This window comes from Bufo gargarizans, chromosome 3, assembly GCF_014858855.1.
Source record: "Bufo gargarizans isolate SCDJY-AF-19 chromosome 3, ASM1485885v1, whole genome shotgun sequence".
NCBI lineage: Eukaryota > Metazoa > Chordata > Amphibia > Anura > Bufonidae > Bufo > Bufo gargarizans.
The window spans coordinates 33,891,626-33,906,487 of record NC_058082.1 but is presented as its reverse complement, the minus strand read 5'-3'; the positions used below and the strand labels follow the sequence as shown (position 1 = coordinate 33,906,487).

The window sequence follows — 14,862 nt, the reverse complement described above, 5'->3', positions numbered from 1 at the left end:
TGTGCTGCAAGTCTATCCGATCTTCTCAGATCTCTCTGACCCCTAGAACATCACCACAAATGTAGGAATCCCCATTAAAACACATAAACAGAAAAAACATGTGAGAAACCAAGAGGGTCGGCAGGTAAGAACCCAGAGACAGGAATTCCCACCTAGATAACAAGCTCTGGGACAAATAGCACTTACATGCCGCAGCAGCGGAAAGAAAGATGCTCACTGTCTAGAGTTTTGGCTCACCCCTCCAGGAAACCATGGAGCCCACTTCCGCAGGATGGTGATCAATGCTGTTCCCCCTCCTGAGGAACACAGAAGCCCCCTCACTGGAGGCACAACACCCAGGGGAACGCCTTGCATACATGCCGGACATAAAACACCAACTGACCAGACATGTAACAACAACAAGACGAGACACCACACCCTGAACATAAACCAACACCAAACAACCACACAGGTAAGGTAGGGGAACAAGAAGGATAGAATGGGAAGACAAACTATGTTCAAAAAGGTGGCCCTCAAGCTAGACAGATGGAAAGGTCTAGGGATAGCAGCATAACTCCAGCTCCACCAGAAGCTGAAGTCAACTCTGACCTCAGGCTCCAAACACCAGTACTAAAAGAGCCAAGAGGCCTCCACCTTGCTCACACCTTAACCCTATACACACCAGAAATAGGAAGGGAACCAGACTTAAAGGGAAAGTGTCAAAACATGCTACAAACTACACGTTGCCACCAGCAACAAGCATGCATGGCAAAAGTGTCACGGTCCACTACCACCAGACCATGACACAGCCGTGACAGTTTACCTGTCTACATTCTAGTGGTGGTGCAGTGTAATGATATCTGTTTCTCCCATTCAAGTACATGGGAGAGAAAGTTTTAATTACACTGCACCACCACTAGAATATAAACATTGAAAAGGAAGCAGTGCTTGCATGAGTGTCATGGCCCCTTCAACCAACTGAGCAGCAGGGGTGCTGGGAGTCATCACCCTATAAATCTGATATTGGTGACGTATCCTCAGGATAGGTCATCAATATCATAAAACATGAATACCCCTTTAACGGAAGCAAAGAAAGCAGTACATGGAAATTTCCCTTTCTTCCCACAATGGGCAAGGTCCAAAGAAATTCCTGAGACAAGGGATGCTGCAATTGTAACACATAAAGATGCTGCTGTAACATCTAACTCCAACAGAGGTCGTTATATGCTTGGTCAGGATGGCCAGACAGGAAGTGGGCAGGGAACACTGCTCCAGTGGGTCCATGTGTATGCATACACTGGAACAATGTTCTCTGCCCAGAGATAATGGATGCTAATTCTATACATAATGGATGCTCCACTAGTAACACATGAAGATGCTGCTGCGGCATCTAACTCCAGCATAGGTCACAAGAAGCTTGGTCAGGATAGCCAGGGACAGAGAGCCAGCCTAGGCATGAAGTGAGCAGGGAGCACAGCTCCAGTGTGTGCACGTGTGTAGAGAACTGGTAGTGCCACACCGGCAATAAGGCGAGGTGAGGAGATCGCCTCAGGCGGCGCGTCCCTGGATAAGTAAGGGACAGCGGAGGCAGGGCAGTGGGAGATGAGCGCTTTCATTCTGTCCAACTGTATTGCCGTCCTTAGGACAGCGATAACGTTGGATCCTGCAGCAGGCAGGGGAGAGGGGTCTCCCTTTCCAGCAGGCACTTGGAAAAAAGGGGAACCTGGAGAATACAAGGGGTAATTACCATATTATTCTGAAGTTGTCCTCAGCTCCGTCAGGAGTGACTGTGTCGGCATTATATTATCCAGATTGCCTATGTGGCCCTATATACAGGCTGTTCTATATATATATATATATGGTATATACAAGTGACATCTAGCCTGGAACAACTGTCCGAATTTCTCAGTCCTCCTCAGTAATAAAAGACTTAATCGCAACCCAGTACCCCACCACCACCACCACCACCGTTCCTTACACAGTTAAAAAACCAAAATGGCTCCAGAAATAAAGCAATTCCCTACAATGTAATTAATAGCGGCAGAACTGAGGAGAAGTGCTACATGTGAACACAGCCAAAAACTACAGATCTATACGTTCACCCTAATTATCACTACTGAAATTAAACTTGTGGTAAGCGATTATGATTTACTGCTAAAATCCCCAGAGCAGAACATTTCCTCCATTTTTTAATACCTTGGTAATAAACAGCTCTGGAAATGAAATCTTGGGTTTCTCAAGTGTAAGATTTAAAAGCAGAGATGATATTTCTTGTCACCAATGGAAGACAGTCGACAATTTTATGACTCGAACAAAGTTTATTTCCTGTGGCAGCCATAAAATATAATCCTAAAGGGTGACGATAATAAAATGAAAGCAGAGTCCCTGAATAATATCGTCTTCACATATTCATGATGAATTTCTAGTATTTCTGCACAGTTCTGCAGCATTACTTATCTCTACGGAAAGGGCATCTGTCAGCAGTTCTGTGCCTATCGACACCGCCTGACCTGTTACATGTGCACTTGGAAGCTGAAGGCATCTGTGTTGGTCCCACATTCATATGTGTCCGCATTGCTGAGAAAAATTAATGTTTTAATTTATGCAAATGAGCCTCTAGGAGCAAAGGGGGCGTTACCATTACTCCTAGAGACTGTGCTCTCTCTGCATCTGCTGCGCCCCCTGCACTTTGATTGACAGGGCCAGGCAGTGAAAAGTCATCACATCTGCCTGGTCCTGTCAATCAAAGTGCAGGGGGCGCAGCAGATGCAGAGAGAGCACAAGTCTCTAGGAGTAATGGTAACGCCCCCTTTGCTCCTAGAGGCTCATTTGCATATATTAAAACATCACTTTTCTCAGCAATACGGGCACATATAAACATGGGACCAGCACAGACGTCCTTCAGCTGCCGATCGCACATGTAACAGGGTCAGCCAGTGTCATAGGTACAAAACTGCTGACAGATGCCCTTTAAGCATTTGCTATGTGCACATTATTGCAGCTAGAGATGAGTAAAGTAAGCAAATATTCGATTTGGCTGCTTTCGCCAAATTTTACAAAAAATTCAGTTTGTGATTAATTTCTTCATCACAAAGCGCATTTCTTTGTAAGTAGTGGGCGCAATAACATGGAGCGACGATTGCGTTACCCCCCCCCCCCCATCATTGTACTCCTCAGATGCTGCATTCATAACTGATTGCGGCATCTGAAAGTAATAATACAGTATAAAATAAAATAAAAATACATTATATGATACTTTCGTCATCCATTTGCTTGCAACGTGCCAGCCGCCACCATCTTGATTAAGATCTGGGGCAAAATGTTGCGCGGCCCGTGATAATGTCAGCTGGATTTCGTGCAAGGTATTCAATCAAGATGGTGGCACCCGGCCCGTCGCAAGCAAATGAAGGTAAGTATGAGGTTTTATTTGTTTGTTTTTTACATCATTTCAAGAAAAATTGATTCACTACCATGAAGAACTAGAACATTTTGGGGACTTCGATTTGCTCAACACTAATTGCAGCATTATTTATTTGTACTGATTTGTGGCATTAGGGTACTTTCACACTAGCGTTGTAGAATCCGGCAGGCAGTTCCGTTTCAAACGAATAATTTTTTTCCCCGTATCAGTTAGACTTATTTACTGAAATACCGGATCCGTCTTTCCGGTATCATCCGGAATTACAGGTCCGGTATTTCAATTTTTCAAAGCTAGAAGGAACTGCGCATGCGCAGTCTGGAAAACTGACTGATGCGGCAATTTCCGGAACACTGGGTACCGGATCCGGCATTACAATTTTCCATTTCGATGGAAATTAATGTGCAAGTGCGGTAAAGTTCCGGAATTTGGGCCGGACAAAATACCGCAGTCAATTACCGTACAAGGGACGGAATGGAAGACATCCTGATGCATACTGAACGGATTGCTTTTCATTCAGAATGCATTGGGACAAAACTGAAGCGTTTTTTTTCCCCGGTATTAAGACCCTTTACCGGATTTCAATACCGGAAAAGCATAACGCTAGTGTGAAAGTACCCTTATTTCGGTGTACTGTTAGTCTTCCAACATTATTTATTTTTCTAATTTGTGACCTTAGTTCTATTGACAGTATTAGATCTATATGTATTTGCATTGATTTGCGCCATTTGTTACATATACAGTTCTACAGTATTATTTTTTTGTACTGATGGCATTATTTATGTGTACCTTATTACAGAATTATTTGTACTGATTTCTACCATTAGTTATATACAGTATTACAGCATTATTCATTTGTATTGATTTGTGGCATTATTTATGTGCACAGTATTACAGCATCGCTTATTTGTACTGATTTGTAGCCTTAGTTATATGTGTTGTGTTACAATAGTATGGCTTTGTGGTATTAGTTGTGTGTACAGTATTACAGCTTTATTTACTTTTACTAATTTGTGGCATTAGTTATACTGACCGTCATAAAGGAATATTTTAAAGAATGTTTATGAAAAACAGAAAATCATTTTACGGCTATACTGAACATGGATTCTGCTTTTCCTCACATAGCCTTTGCACTCCCGTCTCCCTCCTGTGTGAATTCCTCTGTGTACAAGGAGACATTATGTAATGACCCGTTTATGGAAGGACAGATCGATGCACTCACAGCTGCAGGTCTTGTTGAAGATTTGGTTGTCCTGTGAATATCCTTTCAATTTGCACTTGAACTTGTTTTGCCAAAACTCCTGGAACCAGGGATTGCGGAGATTGGTTTCTGGCCGTAGCTGCAGGTAATAATCGTCAAACCATTTCACATCAGGAGACTGCAGTTTGATGGTTATTCCTCCGGCAGCCTCTCGCTGATAGCTGTCTGTCACATCGTACCTGTCGGCCCAGCCGTCACTGCGGAGATAAAGAACGCGATAAATCCTCATACAAAAAAATAACCGGCATCCTTATCTGCTTAACATTTTTATAATAGCTACTTTATAAATCCCCACATATCCCTCATTGTTCCCTTCAACCATAAAGCTAATACATAAAGCTAATATATGAAAAATACAAAAAAGTGATTGAAGGTCTATTTAAAGGATAACGGTCATATTTATTTAAAATTTTTTTGCTATAGTGTAGGGCAAGTGATAGGTAACAATTTTGCAATAGACTTTATTTAGCCAAAACGTTTATTTTTGGTAGAAAACTGGGGCTGAAATGGCCCTTAGCAGCACTCTTCAAAAGAGCGTTGCTAAAGGCCATCCGTCTCCGATTAGAAAAGACCGTGCTTCCCTGGGAGACAGAAGGCTGGGCACAGGAGTCTTAGGAGTTAAAATTACATTTATATTCCCCCTTTCAATGCAATCTAATGCTCCGCTACATTCACTGACCTGCGATCCCTGTGATAATAATTCATGAAGCAGCCGCCGGAAGTAGAAGCGCTGTGCGCAGTAAGCCGGCGGCTGCTTCATTCTTTTCTAATCGGAGACGGATGGCCTTTAGCAACGCTCTTTTGAAGAGTGCTGCTAAGGGCCATTTCTTCCCCAGTTTTCTACAAAAAATAAACGTTTTGGCTAAATAAAGTCTATTGCAAAATTGTTACCTATCACTTGCCCTACACTTTAGCAACAAAAAAATAAAAAAAATATGACTACTTTATACGGGTAGATCACTTCCATGTGGTATGGACATAGGCGACTGGTTTGTTACAGTGTATTAGACCTGAATAAGTGTTTCTATTCATTGACAGCAAGCTGTCAGTTTTACTTTGATGTTCAAAAGGGTTTTTCAGGAGTACAATATGGATGGTCTATCTTCAGGATAGGTCATCATGATTTGATGGGTGGGGGTCCGACTTCCGGCATCACCGATAATCAGCTACTTGAAAAGGTTGCAGCTCTCTGGTGAGCGTGGCGGCCTTCTCGCAGCTTACCAAGCACAGCGCCATATTATGTGTAGTAGCTGTGCTTGGTGTTGCAGCTCAACCCATTCACTTGTATGCGAGTGAGCTGCGCCTAGGCGATGTTACTGACGAACGTGACATCAATGGCCTACAAAAAGGCAGAGGTGCTCACTGGTGTCTTGAAACAATCCGCAACAGACCGCAACAATCTGATATTGATGACCTAGCCTGTTTACTCCTATGCAGGGCTTACATAGAATTATGGCTGCACCCATTCGCTTAGCTGACCAGCCAAGGTGTCAGAATCAGACCCCCACGCAACAGTTATGGGACCAGTGGTGGACTGGTAGGGCGATAGTACTGAATTCCTTTCCCTTCTTTCCATAATATTGAAGCTGCAGCTACCTACGATCACCACTAGGGGGAATTCTTTGCTATAGGACCTTATAATTATTGTACACACTGCTAACACTGTCGTCAGTAGGAGATTGTTTTTGATGGATTCCTCCTTTACTATTTCCAACCTATTAGAAAATGTACTCTTGAATTATTCCAGCACTGGGCAGCAGGGTCCACTTTCCCTGAAGGGGTCTTTGAGGGCAAGAGTGTTGCTCAGCAATATTCTCCGCCAGCATTTTGGCAACACGAGGCCTCCTTTTGCAAAATACATTTCTGTATATATTGCATCTCAAAGGCAATACAAAATTAAATATTTTGCGGACAGGAGTTTAGCTTCACATGACCAACCAGTACTTTAACATTAATGTGCGTAAAAAAAAAAATACAGCTCTTCCACACTGAGGATGTGCTGGCAAGCTGGGATGGAGACTGGGGTTCCCTGTCTTAATGGTTAGTGGGGACCCAGTGGTCAGACTACCATTAATGTAATATAATAGATAATACATGGATAACCCCATCAATAAACCAAGCTAAGCTGCTTACCATTCATAATTATATGATTTCCCATTATTCATATAGCCCCAGCATATTCCAAAATGTGGCACACACTAATCAGGAAACTCTATGTACATCCAATTGTAGTTAGCTCCCCCTAGTGGTGGTTGCAAACAGCAGGAATTATTTCATCTAGCAAGTCCTAAAACACATCACTCCGTTCTATAGATATGTATTGACTAATGTATGGCATTAATCAGCAGAAATTTGGATCTAAACACAGAATTATCCATTAACTTTTATAAAGATAGAGTCCCGTTGGTGAGACCCAGTCTGAAGTCTTCCCTTTGGTTGCTCTTGGAACACCTTTGTGCATGCTCAACAGCCACTCCATAGAGCTCTACTCAACAGCAGACAGAAAGAGATGGAAACTGAGATTCCCTGTTCTAGAAATAGGTGAGGTCTCAGTAGTTAGACTTCCACTGATCAAATATTGCAAGGAACCCCCCACAACACAAGGTTAACAAACAAACTGCATGCAGATTTTGGACCTGGTTGGATTTGAACCTAAGACCCCAGGACTAACCACTATTTTCATATTGTCATTATTCACATCAGTTCCTGTCCCCACTGGGAATCACAATCTAAAATTCTGAGTGGCATGTGGTAGGAGTCAGGTGGAAAACCACATAAACACAGGGAAAACCTGCAAATGTTGCCCTCAGGGTACCTTCATACAACCAGAACCAGGCAGGGAGTTAAAAAAATAAAATACTCACCTCGCCACAGGCAGTGCTAGGAACATTTGTATAGGCAGCAGGACCAGACGCTCCCAGTGTTGCGACGTCACATGTTCAACCTTGGGAGTGTCTGGTCCTGTTTCTACCAGTGTGGAGTGAGTGTTCTCGGGACTGCCTGTGGCAGGGTGAGAATTTTATTGTATTTTAATTTTTTTATTTGCTGCCAATATCGTGAGTGGGGGGTTGTGGGTGTCTGGGGGCATTATATATACTGGGGCATTTTATATAATTTAGGCACTATGGGGAATTTTATCTACAGGGTGCGATATGGGGCATTTTATATACACAGGCATTTTAGGGGGGAATTATATCTACTGAGGGGACTGTGGGGAGCACTATATATACTGGAGCCACTATAAGGGCCATTATAGACACTGGGGGCACTAAAGGGGACCATTATTGACATTGGGACAATACAGGAGGGTCATTTTAGGCACTGTGGGCACTAAAGATGGGGCATTATAGACACTGTGGGCACTACAGGGGGGCATTATAGGCACTAGGGGGATACAGAGGGCCATTATAGACCCTGGGAGCACTACAGGCATTATAGATACTAGAGGAAATATGGTGGGCATTATTTATTTATATTGGCAGCACTATGGGGGGCATAATATATACTGAGGGCAATGCAGGAGTTGTGGTTTTGAAAAAAAAGGCCACTGAAATTCATAAATTTTTGACAGCCATTAAAGAATGGATGCAAAACGGCTGTCAAAAATAAATGGACGGCCAGAAAATGGATGCAAAATGGCCACGATAAACTGACATTGTGTCTTTTTTAATGGCCATTTTTCACTGTCCTGTAAATGTAGCCTTAGTCAAATCCGAACGCAGGGCCCTAGCAGTGCAAGGCAGCAAAACGCTCTCCTCATTTTCGGAGTTTGATCCAATCTATGATACACATTTTTTTATTTTCATCTCTCCTAGGAATTCCTAAGAAAATTAGATTACTGTAGACAAATTTTGGGTCACTAGGATTAAACCCATTACAGCATTGAATGGGCCAGGCATTCCAATATCCCGGTGATAAGCAGGTGTTCTCTGTATGGAGCAGCTGTCAAACATTATCCATAATACGATCTAATTGGAGCAGAGACGTTTATTATGTTCTCCTGCAATAATTATAATATAACACAATTAGTCACCGAGCGAAAGAGAAACGGGCACATAATGTAACATGCCATACAACCCAGGAGGAGTTAAAGGTTTGTACCACATATAGGTCATGCTTAGAGATGAGCGAATTTCTCAGAAATTCTATTCAGCCGGTTCGCCAAATTTTTCTAAAAAATTTGGTTCGATCCGAATTTATTTGTGGCAAATCGCACAAATACCCCCCCCCCCCCGATAGAGTGGAGAGGGTGTCAGTAGAAAGTTTGTGTTGATGTCACTGATTATTTTGTCCTTCCTCTGATCCCAAAAAACAGATCCTGCCTGTGGAGCATCCGCCGCCTTCACTCGGTCAGCATTTGGTCAATAATTCATCAGTATTGCTAAAGCCCAACAAAAACAGGAGTGGATCCAAAACAGAGGTGACACGTGAATGGAATATTTGCATGTCTTCTGTGTTTTGTACCTACTCCTGCTTTTGGCTACCAAATCATAAGCCAATTCTGATGCAAAATAGGGACCATGTCATGCAGGCCTTACAGCTGTTACATAGACAGAATCCATTGTGCATCTCATTTTCCTTCCTTCTGACAGATCAGAAGAAGGGTCAAATAAATGATGATGTCAGCCAGGCCGAAAGGCAAAATGGTGGCCCAGTCATGAAGTGGGTAGGGTGGGAACAGCATGAGAAGTCCACAGAGTGGCCCTATGACATAGTGGTGAGGTGGAAGCAGCATGAGGAGCCCACAGAGTATCCTAATGACAGAGTCTGGAGTTGGCAGCAGCATTAGGAGGAGGCCACAAAGTGGCACAATGACAGTCTGGTGGTGGCGTCAGCATCAGGAGGCCACAGAGTGGCACAATGACAGAGTGTGGAGCAGGCAGCAACAGCAGCACCAGGAGGAGGCCATAGGGTGGCACAATGACAGTGTGGAGGTAGCAGCAGCATCAGGAGACCACAGAGTGGCAAGGTGACATAGTGTGGAGGTGGCAGCAGCATCAGGAGGCCTCAGAGTGGCAAGGTGACATAGTGTGGAGGTGGCAGCAGCATCAGGAGGCCTCAGAGTGGCAAGGTGACATAGTGTGGAGGTGGCAGCAGCATCAGGAGACCACAGAGTGGCAAGGTGACATAGTGTGGAGGTGGCAGCAGCATCAGGAGACCACAGAGTAGCAAGGTGACATAGTCTGGAGGTGGCAGCATCAGGAGATCACAGGGTGGCTAGCTGACATAGTGTGGAGGTGGCAGCAGCATCAGGAGACCTCAGAGTGGCTAGGTGACATAGTGTGGAGGTGGCAGATGCATCAGGAGACCACAGAGTGGCTAGGTGACATAGTGTGGAGGTGGCAGACGCATCAGGAGACCACAGAGTGGTAAGGTGACATAGTATGGAAGAGGCAGCAGCAGCAGGAGACCACAGGGTGGCTAGGTGACATAGTGTGGAGGTGGCAGCAGCATCAGGAGACCACAGTGTGGCAAGGTGACATAGTGTGGAGGTGGCAGCAGCATCAGGAGACCACAGAGTGGCAAGGTGAAATAGTGTGGAGCTGGCAGCATCAGAAGACCACAGAGTGGCAAGGTGACATAGTGTGGAGGTGGCAGCAGCATCAGGAGACCACAGAGTGACCCAGTGACAGAGTGGGGAGTTAGGTGGTAATACCAGTAGCAGCTGAAGATGGTGGGTGAAAGAAGGAGCACTTGGCATCAGATGTGTGGCATCAGGCAGGTTGCAGCATCTGAATAGTAGCTCAGGCAGGTAGCCAGAAGAAAATGGTCTCTTTTGTCACAGTGTTGGTGTTGCACCATGGATGATCTAGTCTGATGCATCAGGCATTGGTGGGTGGAAATCCTGGCTGATCCACGCCTGACTCATTTTGACAAAGGTCAGTCTCTCCACAGATTGAGTGGACAGGCGAGTTCTTCTTGGGGTAACTATGGCCCCCGCCGCACTAAGCACCCGCTCTAATGCCACACTACTGGCTGGGAAGGACAGCTTTTCCAGGGGAAACTCTGCCAGTTGCGGCCACAAATCCAGTTTGGCTGCCCAGTAGTCCAGCGGATCTTCAATGTGGGGTGGCAGGGTTCTGTCCAAGTATGCCACCACATGCTGGTTCAGGTCCTGCTCCAGGTCTAGCTGCTGCTGAGTAGTTTCTTCCCTAGGCGGGTGAAGAAAGCTGCTCATCAGCGACTAAGTTGCTGCTGATGGAGATGGAACTGCTCTTACCCTCCCACCCTGCCACAGCAGCCATGGCAGAAGAACGTGAGTGCAGATGACCCCCCAGTCAGACCTGTAAGCGGATGGACGATGGCGCAGATAGGCAGCGGCTAACTGACTACATAGGATGTCTCTATAGTAGTTCAGATTGTCCTCCCTCTCAGCTGGTGTAAAAAAGGCCCCCATTTTGGACCGGTAGCGAGGGTCCAACAAGGTGGAGAGCCAAAAGTCATCCCTCTGCCGAATGGTGACAATTCAGCTGTTACTACGCAAGCAAGTGAGAATGCATCGGGCCATTTGTCCAAGTGACTTGAAGGGACTCCCTGCTTCCATCTCCACTGCATACTGCCATGGTGTGTCTGGGTCCTCTGCCTCATCTTCCACATTGCCCTATAGCTCCTCTTGCTGCTCCTGATCTTGCTCTCCTGTCACCTGTGTAGAAAAGCCACCCATTTCGCTACACATTGCTTGTGCTCCAACATCCTCCTCCAGTTCAGCCCCCACAGGGCTCATGTAGCCATGAAATCTAGGTACCACGTCTCCAGTCCCCTGACCAGCCAGATTTACCAGCATCTGTTCTAGGACATGAAGCAGTGGAATGATGTTGTTCATCCCGTAGTCCTGGCGACTGACAAATAACGTGGCCACCTCAAAGGGCCTGAGCAAACGGCAGGTGTAGGGGGGTACTCCTGTCCGCTTGGATCATCAAGAAATTGTTTATGGCCTTTTTCTGTTCATATAGTCTGTTGGGGGATGCCATTCTGTCGTTGCAGCTCAAGGAGGGTGTCCGTTGCGGTGTACCAGTGGCTGAAGTGCATGCAAAGTTTTCTGGCCATTTTTAGGATGTCTTGCAGATGGGTGGAAGACTTCAGGAACCGTTTGACAAACAGATTGAACTTGTGTGCCATGCAGGGCACATGGTTCAGCCCTCCTTGAAGCAGCGCTGACACCATGTTCTTCCCATTGTCGGTCACCATGGTTCCGATTTTTAGTTGTCGCTGAGAAAGCCAGGATTCGATTTCTTGGTGAAGGACACGGAGCAGTTTTTCCCCTGTGTTACTCCGTTCGCCCAGGCAAACGAGGTGCAGAACAGCGTGACACCGCCGTGCCCTGCACATGTGGTATGCTGGGGAGGCACTGTGAATTGTCCCTGGGGTGGAGGCCAATGACACGGTGGAGGATGAGGAGGCAGAGGCGGACACTGTCGGAGGACCAACAGCGTGAGAACGTGTAGGCGGAAGCGGCGTCACCTGGCCAAGTTTCTGGTGTGGCTGTGCAGGAACTACATTCACCCAGTCGGCCGTAAAGGACATGTATTGTCCCTGACTGTAGTTACAGCTCCACATGTCGGCACTGCCTTGAACTTTGGCAGACACCTACAGGCTCAAGGACTGGCCTACCTTCTGTTCTACATACGTGTGCAGGGCTGGTACTGCCTTTTTGGCAAAGAAATGACGGCTTGGGGCTCTCCACCACAGCTCGGCACAAGCGATCAGTTCTCTGAAAGGTGCAGAGTCCACCACTTGGAAAGGGAAGGACTGCAGCACCAGAAACTTGGCCAGGAGAACATTCAGCTTCTGTGCCGTTGGATGAGTGCACGCATACTGTTGTTCCTTGGCAATTGCTTCGGTGATCAATTGCTGACAGAATGACTGACGAGGAGTAGGAGGAGGAGCAGGAGCATCAGAACCAGCAAAGGATGGAAAGGACAGACAGCTCCTTTCGGCTGAGGTGGTGGAGCCTTGACTGCCTGAAATCGGGTGCGTGGCACTGGGTGATGCAGCAGGCTGAACCACCACATCGGAGCCACAGTTCTCCCAGGCCACTTTATGGTGACGCTGCATATGTTGAAACAGGGCCGTGGTGCCAACATTGGCACCCAGGCCACACTTCACCTTCTGCCCACAGATTCTACAAATGGCCATGTTCACCTCCTCCGGCGCCTTAACAAAAATCTGCCACACCGCCGAGTAGGTAATTTAACCCCCAACACTCCGCACTGACTGCTACCGCCGCTGCCTCCATGAACCCCTGCACCACTTCTTTCCGGGCAGGTAGGCTCCTGCGAAGCGGGTGGTCTACTCCGGGCACGCTTGGCTTCTGACCTCCCACTGCTGCCACCCTGCTGACTCCCGGCCACAATAGCGACTTGCTGGCTCTGCCGCTGCCTCGCAGGCAAGCTGCCACCCTCTTCTCCCAATGATAATGAAGCCCCTAATTCAACCAGGTCCCAAGTGCGATCAGCTACATCATCATCATTGAGTACTGCATGAAACTGGTGCCTCCCCCCGTGGCCCTCTCAATATAACGCGCCCCAGGTGTAGGAAATGCTGAGTGGTAGGTTGCGGCCTAAATTGTCTCTTTATGTGTGTCACGGTGCTCTAAGCTGGATACAGCTGGACCCCAGGTTTTGGCTCCGAAGCAATAAATAGGGGGATTAATTGAGGGATTTGAAGAAATAACTTGAGTCCAGACCTTGAGATGAAGTTCAATGGCAACATTACTTGAATAAACATTTTTCCAAACAGTTTCAGGCTTTGTCTTGGTTCCAGCAGGCTTTAGAATTAAACTGGCAGGCAAACTCAAATCTGCTATATTTTTCTCTCACTCTGCTGTACTGACAAACTCACTTGGTGTCTTTGTTTCCACTTTATGCCGCACTTCACTCTTGTGTTCAGCCAAAAAGTAGGTTAAAATCCTGGCAGCTCCAACATGGAGTCTTAACCAGAACAAACCAGAACTGCCCCACCTCCTTCTGGTAGCAAGCCGCACTGGCTCACTTCTGCCCAAAGGGGCTGGGGGGTGGGATGGTAAGTTCCATTCTCTCTAAGAATAGCTCTGCAATTTACGCTGCCACCTGCTGGTGAACCAGGCACATTACATGTAATAAACAGTTACATAACAAGATTATAAATGCACATTGTGGAGGACCTGGAAAGACATACATAAGATGACATTATATTAGCCCATTAGAGATAGTAGCAGGGTGCAATAGTGGTAACACCACTCTGGAGTGTTACCAGGGCCAGATCCAGGTTCATGTGGGCCCTTGGACGATAAATCTCAGTGGGCCCCCTTGTGGCATTTGTCAAATGTCACCACGGCATCTGAGAGTGTTAAAAAATTGAAGCGCAGGCTTCCTGCTCAGACGCGCCTTCCCCCAGTGGAGATCAGGGAAAGCACCCTGTTCTAAAAATGAGCCGCAGCCTGTACTAGGCTTCCAGGCTCATTGTTTGCATATCCCAGTTCAGGCCACTAGGTGGCAGCATTAAACTGTGATATAGTTATTTCTATAGAGAATATAGAGCAATTTCCATTATTCTGTATAAGTTGCAATCTGATGAAAAGTAATTTAAATAGGATTTTTCCTATTACCCATGCTGTAAACTCCCCTATTGAACCCTTTTCTGCTTCAATACTGTGGAATGATTCCTCCCTATCCTTTCCCTACACTTCTATTGAGCAAAATATAAGTTTTCAAGTCTTTCCTAGCACTGTCCCTAGGCACCTGCTGACGTCTCTCCCTGCACTAAGTACATTGGAAAATGGCTGAATCCAAGATGGCTGGGGCTATTTATAGTGCTGTGACATCACAGGGATGGCTGGCTGCTGATTGGCTGAATGCATGGCATTGTGGGTGATCCCTTGTTCCCAGAGTTCCTTGCTCCATGTCCTAACGTGCAGCAGCCATTTTAGATTTGTTACTACGAAACGTGAGCAAATTCGGATTCGGTGCGAATCAAATTTTTCCTAAAATCTGGATTGAATTCCACTTCATCAAGTTCGATTCACTCATCTCTAGTCATGCTGTATCTAGCTCAAGGATATGGTCTCTCTTTAACTGCAGGGGAGGGGGCTTGGTATGAATGTGTGCCTTCTCCTTAAAGGGGTTCTACGGGAACTAAGAAAAAGAAAATACTTAAATATTACTTTATTATAAATATATTTCCAAATACCTTTCCTTAGTTATAATGGCTTGTATTGTCTGGGGAG

The 14,862-nt window shown here is 46.0% G+C and overlaps 1 protein-coding gene across 2 annotated transcripts in view; it reads right to left on the bottom strand.

The window, feature by feature from the left end:
- GRM5 (glutamate metabotropic receptor 5) overlaps positions 1-14,862 on the bottom strand; it is a 351,377-nt gene that overhangs the window by 68,240 nt on the left and 268,275 nt on the right. For both annotated transcript variants that reach the window (XM_044286024.1, XM_044286025.1), the window contains exon 3: positions 4,620-4,855. In XM_044286024.1, the coding sequence (XP_044141959.1) occupies positions 4,620-4,855 (236 nt within the window). The remainder of the gene's footprint in view (positions 1-4,619; positions 4,856-14,862) is intronic.